The sequence below is a fragment of the Gadus macrocephalus genome, chromosome 16, assembly GCF_031168955.1.
Source record: "Gadus macrocephalus chromosome 16, ASM3116895v1".
In the NCBI taxonomy this organism is placed as follows: domain Eukaryota; kingdom Metazoa; phylum Chordata; class Actinopteri; order Gadiformes; family Gadidae; genus Gadus; species Gadus macrocephalus.
In genome coordinates, this window is record NC_082397.1 from 10,323,543 (window position 1) to 10,332,758 (window position 9,216).

The 9,216-nt window shown below is 44.0% G+C and overlaps 1 protein-coding gene across 2 annotated transcripts in view; it reads right to left on the bottom strand.

Annotated features, from left to right (window-relative positions):
- Positions 1-1,425: 1,425 nt before the first annotated feature.
- Positions 1,426-9,216, bottom strand: part of LOC132474661 (zona pellucida-like domain-containing protein 1) — an 8,173-nt gene continuing 382 nt past the window's right edge. For both annotated transcript variants that reach the window (XM_060075470.1, XM_060075469.1), the window contains exons 2-11: positions 9,164-9,216; positions 8,139-8,359; positions 7,501-7,685; positions 6,684-6,756; positions 6,345-6,442; positions 5,675-5,755; positions 5,052-5,220; positions 2,874-2,979; positions 2,153-2,173; positions 1,426-2,011 (exon numbers count right to left, since the gene is read on the bottom strand). The exon at positions 9,164-9,216 is cut by the window's right edge. In XM_060075470.1, coding sequence (XP_059931453.1) covers positions 1,878-2,011; positions 2,153-2,173; positions 2,874-2,979; positions 5,052-5,220; positions 5,675-5,755; positions 6,345-6,442; positions 6,684-6,756; positions 7,501-7,685; positions 8,139-8,359; positions 9,164-9,216 — 1,141 coding nt within the window. In that variant the 3' untranslated portion in view covers positions 1,426-1,877. The remainder of the gene's footprint in view (positions 2,012-2,152; positions 2,174-2,873; positions 2,980-5,051; positions 5,221-5,674; positions 5,756-6,344; positions 6,443-6,683; positions 6,757-7,500; positions 7,686-8,138; positions 8,360-9,163) is intronic.

Here is a 9,216-nt window from a genome sequence, read left to right on the forward strand (position 1 = left end):
TATTGTCCACAGTGAAGCAGCACTCTTGGTTGTCTGAGTCTGAGGGGAAATTAAAGCAACCGCAGGCTTTATTTAATCATAACAATACACTTCAAGTTCATATGCCTGACCTAATTTAAAGAAAGCTGCTTCATCAATTTTTTATAATTGTCCCCCTGCCTGCTAAATCAAATCTATAGCTGACAGACTGACTCAATGAATATTAATTAGAAAAGACCGGTAAATTACGAAGCCAAAAACACACTAGTGAGTGGGAAGTTCAACCAAGCCTGGATGGAGATTTCAACTTCTAACGTTTATTATAACTTTGTTTTCGTTTTCTTCACCCAACACAGGGGACCCTGAACTGTGATGATATGGCTAGGTGTAATCAAATGGAAACATGAGTAAATAGTGTGTTAACGTGGTTCATATTAATCTATTTGGCCAGTAGGGTATAGCAACAGGGGTGTAGTTACAGGCGGTCGTTGTCTCCTCGCTCCCAGAGGGCTCTCCGGATATCACCATATAAGGAAAACCGCCAGCTGGTTCTTAAGGTTAATGTCCGCGCCATTAGATAGAGGGCGAGAGCACGCTCTCATCTCTATTATTTTAATTAAATTGGGGAAGATCACTAAAAAAAGTTTGTTGATTGGGGAGTATATAAGTATATACATATATATATTCGACTTTTTTTTATATACTTTCTCTTTATGTATATATATATATATATATATATATATATATATATATATATATATATATATATATATATATATATATACATACATATATATACCCGCAATCATCAAGTCATGCTTCAAAAGTGGGTAATCTACTAGTCATTGAGTTAGTCATGGCCTACTTACTTTACAATACTTAATATTATGAGGATTATATTGATGGTGGCTGCTTGTCTCTCCTTTACATAATGAAGACATCTCACCACCCATCGGAAAACATCTCACAGGTTGGAAGACAAAAGATTAACGGACGTAAAGTCATCCCCTCCCCAGGTCCACACGCCCACATGTAAAAAGAGCTGGCTCCAACACTCCCTAACATAATGACGTCTTTACAGTGGTAAGCTATAATGCATTTCATCCTCTCCCATTAAGCGTGATATTATTGGAAATATGCACAAGTAAACTTCTTTGTTTAGAGTCGAAAGTGAAAGATTGTGTTCAGGCGCCCCCTGGTGGAGGAGGAGGTAACGACGCAATTTGTGCGTTTTGCCCAAGTATCTTACTAATTACTTTATATCATGAGGACTTTGTGCTTTCTTATTTGTTCTGATATTGTAATAGTGTGATTGCTGGATTAAAGAATGATATGACTCAGCTGCATGGCAAAAACAATTCACACAAATGTTCCTCCTAAAAACAGTCTGAGTTCGTTGGGTTAGGTCGATGGGGGGAAAACAGAATTCAAGACAGTAGCACAGCATATGTTTCAAACATTTAATCATGCATGAGATCTGCAAGCAACATGCAACAAGAATGACAGAGAAAACAGGAGATGGAGGACTTTGCTAATATAGTAGAAGACCAGCTGTTCTCAGCAAGCTCCAAACATGACGATTAGTTAGCACACACATTACCCTGGAATCGTTCACAACTACAATGAAAATGTACAGTACATAATGGTTCATTTTCATTATACCTTTCTTTCTATCATTTCGTCTTTATCAATCTCCAATGTAGTATGGCAGTTGATCTTCTTTATTCGTTTATCTTCCCCTTTCCATTTAGTTCTAATGGACTTTTAAACAGTTGTAGTGACACAGTAACTCAGACCTACAGCTATAGTCCAATAATTCCACATAAAGTGCTACATTATGCCAGCAAGCATAACATATCTCTATACTTTCTCCCAGTCCTGGGTCTTTAAGACGTCGTCTAGCTCAACCGTCTCATTCTTCGGTAGAAGGTTGCAGCCGTCAGCATCGCCGCGGCTCCGACAAGTAGCAGGACCCCTACGGCGATGCCAAGACCGATGGACCCGCCGTTCTGACCCTGGCCACTAGGGTGCTCTGTGAGCGAACAATAAAATCTTAATCAATTAGGTACATCGTGAAACAATCATACATGTCATATCATGCATATTTAAATTCGTGATAAAATCATAACAATTGTAATAATTTTGGTGGCGTTTATTGAGAAAACATGCTTACCCTCTTCTTTGGTCGTAGTGGCTAGAAAAGATATAAGCAGTGTAAGTAAATGGAAATTGCATCAAATTATGATGTAACAAGTATAAAGAGATTAAATCATTGGTGTCAAAGAATTTTAGCTTGTGAGGCCCTTTGAGACAAAAATGCGATTAAGGCTGAATAAATGAAAGTTAATGTGATCAGTTGTAAGACAATAGCACACGAGTGACACATGATATCTCTCTCTCTCTCTCTCTCTCTCTCTCTCTCTCTCTCTCTCTCTCTCTCTCTCTCTCTCTCTCTCTCTCTTTCTTTCTTTCTTTCTTTCTTTCTTTCTCTCTCTCTCACAGTCTATCACACACAAACACACACACACACACACACACACACACACACACACACACACACACACACACACACACACACACACACACACACACACACACACACACAGTCTTTGTTTATCCGTAGACTAGATCCACTTTTCGATGATTGTGATATTGTATTTTAAACAATCTTGCTTTACTTATAGCATTTTTTTATGTAAATATAGCTTTCCCATGCCAATCTAGACCTTTGAATTGAATTGAATTGTATTGGATTGAATCGAATCAAATCGAATTAAACTGGACAGAACTGAATTTAATTTAATTTAATCGAATCGATTTGATATGAACTGAATTGAACTGAATGAAGTGGAATTGAAGTGAAGTGATTGAGCAGTTTGTGGCGGGATACGTACTGCCCTCCGCCTTGGTCTTAATAGGCACTGTGAGAAGGGACGGCTCCGTCAGCCCCTCCTGCACCACTGCGGTGGTCACGCTCCTCCTCCTCCTCTCATTGCACGTCTGAGGGCACAGAACCCAATAGGCAAACGTGAGGGCCAAAGTATACCACTCCGACTCTGTAATCCACAATCCGACTCCGTAACTACGGAGACCCCTCGAGCATTCATAGTTTTCCGTCGGGATGTCGGTTACGCAATGCCATTCGCGGTCCTATCGATCTACAAACCATGGAAATAGTGTTGTAAATAAACGTCCAAAGCTTTTCAAATCTTATTTGGTGTTTATTGGTCCTTAATGTGCAAAGTAAACAATGTACAAAGTAAATAAGGAGCAAAGTCAAAGCGGGAAAAGTGATTCCGGAATTATTTTGTTAGAGGACCAATCACAGCCCTTGCCGTCTCCGTTGCGTTGACGGTTAGTTAAAAATATTGGATGCGCACGTAAGCAACGGAGAGGGTCTCCGACAGCCTCTCCAGCAACGGAGAGGGCTCTCCGTGTCTACGAACAGCACTTTACAGAGGACTATACACCAGCCGCCTCACGTCTCGTGCCCACTACCTCCGTCCGTTGACTGATCCCCATTGACTTTGAATGGGGACGGACGCGCAATGCATTGTGGATCCGTCCGTTCCGTTGGAGCCTCCGGCTCCGTCAAAAAGTTGAACATTTTTCAACTTTTTCGTCAGCGACGGATCCGTCATCCAATCAGACCGCGTATGCAAATTTAAGCACTGTGACGCGACTCGGGCTCTGACGATACTGGAAAGCGGGAAAGCGGGTCATCTTGCATCGCAACAAGCAGGAAGAAGCGGGAAGAACCCGGCGAAGCGATTTGATTGGCTGACGGATGCCTCTGCAAAGACTACTCCCCCATCCGTCAGCCACGCCTTCCCACGTCCGTTGACTGACGGTGCAGTGGGCATGTAGCGTTACGCTTCGTGCCCACTACCTCCGTCCGTTGACTGATCCCCATTGACTTTGAATGGGGACGGACGCGCAATGCATTGTGGATCCGTCCGTTCCGTTGGAGCCTTCCGTCATAAAGGCCGATTCATACCTCCGGATCAGGACGAAATTCGTCCGTCGCCCCAAACGGCATCGACAATCGCAAACATGACATCTGTAGAGATGATTTTACTTTGTGTCATCCGAAATCGGCAAAAAAAAAGTGCAAAAAGTGTGCGGTGTCATTTGACACCCCTCACCAACCCGCAGATTATCTCCTCAAAATGTTGTTAAATTACCAGTTACAACTCATTGCCAAAGCAGGGGAACAATAAAATAAAAAGGTCAGGTATATAGTATAATATAAGTACAAAACGTCAAATACAATATATATACGTAACATATCAGATATTATACTACTCTATCTATTTTCGCGAATGGTCTGACTTTTGACTCTATACTGCCGCCTCGATTTCCGGTGGCATTGCTCCGGTTCTCCCGGAGCACACCGGATTCGTAAGCTCAGAGGCGATGGACCAATTTACGGACGAAACACCTCCGGGACCGGACGAAACGGTCCGTATCCGTATTTACCGTAGGGTGTGAATGGGCCTTAAGTCTTGTGCGTTTCGGCTGACCGTCCAGACGGAGCCGGCGGATCCCGAAACCGCACATTTCTGAAACCATGTCCCAGGGTGGTTTCAAATATATATGCGTGTAGGGTTTGTGTGGACGCCTGAAACGCAAACGATGACGTCATTAACCCCCCACCAGCTGGGCAATGTCAGAGTTGCGTTGAATTTTGTATTAATTTTTTTATTTTTTATTATTTTTGTAGCTTTAAATACAGCCCCATGATAAATAGAATTTCTAAGGGAGGTTGTCCGTACAACTCGACAAATAAAGATGGCCTGCTGCGCCCATAATGTGTCTTGCTGTGCACAATGCAAAGTTGTGTTGTTTGTTTTCGAGCTGGTTTGCGAGGCTAATGTAGCTAACCATAACAATGAAGATCCAACGACTGTTCTTCCCCGACATGTCGTGTAGCGATGCCCACAAAGACAAACAGGAACGCTGTAAGTACTACGAGCGAGGAAATGTCATCACAAGAGCAACTCGTGCGGGTGGTGTAAGATGCATCTCGAACACACCCTCACCTGTGCCTGTTGGGTGGGGCCGTCACTCACCTGGAAGGTGCTGCAGGCAGCGCTCTCGCAGAGCCGGGTGATGCAGTGCAGGTAGTAGGTGGACACGGTCTCGTTCTGCTGCTCGATGAAGCGGAAGGCGGAGAAGGAGAAGCGTGCCGTCTGGCTGTCGCCGTTCTCCATCATGGTGGTCAGCGGGTCGATTGAGCACCTTGGGGCGCGTCGCGTAAATACAGACGACGATTTGTTAGTAATAATAATAACGATAATAATCATTTTCAAAGATTTAGTTAAAGGGCCAGCTCCTTGAGGAATTTGCATAATACAAAGCATTTTTCTTTAAAGGTCCCATAATATACCACCAGGTGTAAGTGTGATAGCCATTATCAAGGCTTTGATAATCTGCCTCTAGTGATATCACAAGTGGGCGTGTCCACCTAGATGTTTGACGGATAGATGACCAACGTTTGCTGCAGTCCACAGGGTAGGCTAGTAGACTGATCAATCCAGCACACATGTAGGTGGACACGCCCACTTGTGATGTCAGAAGAGGCAGATTTTCAAAACGGCTGTTAATGGCTGATCACACTCACACCTGGTGGTATACATCACCCTTAAGGCATATGTTACATAACGCTGTTACGTGTTCAGTTATCATGACTTACGGGACAAAGAGGTTGAAGAAGGTGGAGTCGGAGGGCCCTGGAGAGATGGAGGCATAGCAGCGGTCCAGGAAAACATGGAACCTGTGGGACAGGAGCGGGGTTCAGGGTCACAGGCAGTCCTCCATCTCTCTCTCTCTCCCCCCCCCCTCTTTCTCTCATTCTCTCTCTCTCTCTCTCTCTCTCTCTCTCTCTCTCTCTCTCTCTCTCTCACGCTCTCACTCGCGAACTCACTCATTCTCTCTCTCTCTTTCTCTCTCTCTCACTCGCGAACTCACTCATTCTCTCTCTCTCTCTTTCTCTCTCACTCACTCGCGAACTCACTCATTCTCTCTCTCTCTCTTTCTCTCTCACTCGCGAACTCACTCATTCTCTCTCTCTCTCTTTCTCTCTCTCGCAAACTCACTCATTCTCTCTCTCTCTCTCTCTCTCTCTCTCTCTCTCACGCTCTCACTCACAAACTCACTCATTCTCTCTCTCTCTTTCTCTCTCTCTCACTCGCGAACTCACTCATTCTCTCTCTCTCTCTTTCTCTCTCACTCGCGAACTCACTCATTCTCTCTCTCTCTCTCTCTCTCTCTCTCTCTCTCTCTCTCTCTCTCTCTCTCTCTCTCTCTCTCTCTCTCTCTCTCTTTCCTTCATCAGCGTATAGCATCTCAATAAACGTTCTTACTGGGACGTGAGGTTGGATGCGACCACCTGGACGTAGATCTTGGTTCTCAGTTCCACCCCCAGACTGGGGATGATCAGGGGAGACTCATAGTTGGCATCCTGGTCAAATAAATCAAACAAAAGAGTGAGTGCTGTGTTTGTCTTTACATTGACATTTACACTCAGGGCGCACTCTTTTATCCACAGCGATTTACAACAACATTTGTCAGAAGAATTTGAAACAATATGTCTCTGTCGGTACAGTTAGGATGTTCATAGCTAGGTTAACCCATTGCCTGTATACAACAAAGATAGCTAGGATTAGATGCTATTTTTAAGCGCAGGGACATCGTATCCTCACGTCAAACAGCTCCATGCGCAGGGTGCTGACGAAGCTCCCATTTTTGTCCTTCAAGGCGACGGAAGAGGCTGACCTGTGAAGGAGGAGGTCAAACGCGGGGATCATAAGGGTCAAAGGTCACACACAGAACCCTAAACCCTATATAGCCATTGGATGACAGTCCTAGGTAACATTTCACAATCAGGGTACATTTATAAACCATTAATCAGCATTAGTGCCTACAGCAATAAGTATAAACTAACAGTAATTTAAAAGTTCAATAATGGACTACTAATCATTTATGCACAGGGTTCATGTTAACTGAGGTATTCATTTATACATGATTTAATAGTGTTAAATACAATTCAAATGAGGGCATTTAGCAGACGCTTTTATCCAAAGCAACTTTCATCGGTTAATACACACATTGACACACCGACGGCAGAGTCAACCATGTAAGGCGACAGCCAGATCGTCAGGAGCAGTTAGGGTTAAGTGTCTTGCTCAGGGACACATCAACACTCAGCTAGGAGGAGCTGGGGATCGAACTAGCAACCTTTCGGTTACAAGACAAATGCTCTACCTCTTAGCCGAGGGTAAATAATACCCTACTATCCTAACCTATGTTTGTGCTGTATAATATAATAATTAATTGAATCAACTAATGTTAATTAATGGTTAATTATTCAACCCATATTGTAAAGTGTTACCATGTTCTATTTGTAATAATACATATATAATATTTTCCTTCTCTAGGGTTTACACTAGTATTCTGACGCTTATCAAAGCTCCAAGTTAGTGATAAAGTGGTGGATGCCAAAGATGACTTCTTACTCACACGTCTACTTGTGTGTTGTTGACGAGGTACTCCAGGGGGTAGGCACAGGAGTAGTAGTACTTGAGCTCGGCGTTGTAGGTGATGGTTCCGATGGTGGGGTCGAAGGACTGGACTATGCCACTCACGTTGACATTTTGGGTGTTGGAATAGTCGGAAAAGATCCCTGTCCCGGGCGAGTTGGTGGTCTGAGGAAAAAAATAGTTTTTTGGGAATGTTGCTTTACTTGCTTATGAGACTTTTTTGGAAAAAGGGAGCCAGCATAAAATACCTGGAGATGTGTCAGGTTAAGGGTCTAAACATCCGACGTCCAACTCAAATGATGATCTCCTTTTTAGTCATTTGGCATACATTTGACTGCAAAGTGACTTTGATGGCTTATAATTAAGGACCCAGTAACTTTGGGGTAGTAGTCCAATACCCTAACCACAAGACCTTGCAGCCCCCCACTAGACAACCCATGTCTCATCTCAACTCTTCCAGATCAGTTCTTCTCAAAGGTTGTCGGATTTGTGCAAATTTACTCAAATTCCCATAAATAGTTTTCGCCCTGTATAACACCTGTCAAGAATCGCGTGTTCTGGGTTGCCAGATTGGGCAGGAAATCTGGCCCAATCGGGCAACACTGGTTCTCGACCCACCTGAAAGTTGCTCCCACAGGCGTTGCCGTCCCTGATGGGGAAGGAGAACCTCAGAACCGGGGGCACCGCCCAGACATCCAGGGTCCCTGAGCAGGTGTTGTTGTCGTTGACGAGGTTCAGGAGAAGCAGGCTCTCGTTGTAGCCCGTGTAGATGGCGGGGCAGATCTGAATGGCCAGCTCGATGTCCGAGGTCCCACACACCACGGAGATATCAGTGTATTCTGGCCAGAGGATGAGGGAGGCAGGACATGTCATCACCTCAAAGGTAATATTAAATGGATTGCATTTATGTAGGGCTTTTCTAACCAGTGGCCACTCAAAGCGCTTTACAATATTGCCTAACAATCACCCATTCATGCTAACATTCATGCACCGACGGCGGTGTCAGCCATGCAAGGCGACAGCCAGCACGTCGGGAGCAGTTAGGGTGAGGTGCCTTGCTCAGGGACACCTTGACAATCGAACGAGCAACCTTCCGTTTAGCAGCAAACCTGCCTTACCTCCTGAGCCACATAGCGCCTAAACAGAAACTGTTGATTGAATGATTTATTTCACTTTTCTCATAGGAACAGGGGTGGTATTCACTGTAGAAAGTACAGTCCTTTAGGCCTACTTCTTCCATCAATAGACCACCTGCTCTTCGGTGGGACTTTTTGAGTACATGCAGTGTTGACTGCATTTTCCTCCCTTTATAACACCCTCTTGGTCTTAAGCCCACCACCATCAATATAATATGAAGTCTTTTAATGTCTCAACAACTGTTATGTGGGATAACCTAAACATCTTGATAGCCGCTAAGACCCTATTCAATTTAAATATCCTTCTGTTGGGAGCTGAATGTATTTAAAAGTGTCTTCCGGTAAACAACTACAATTTAGGCTGCAGCCAAAAAATCGAAACTTAGGGGATTACAGTGATTCAATGCTGAAAAAAATGAAAAAAGTTTAGCAAGCAAGTGTGGCTTGAGGCTGTGGGCCGAGATAAGAAAGCAGAAAAAGCCAATGAGAATAAATTCAGCGTTTTACCGGGTCTTCTACCAAACGGTCCACATTCAGATAAGGAGAGGGCCTCGTGGCCC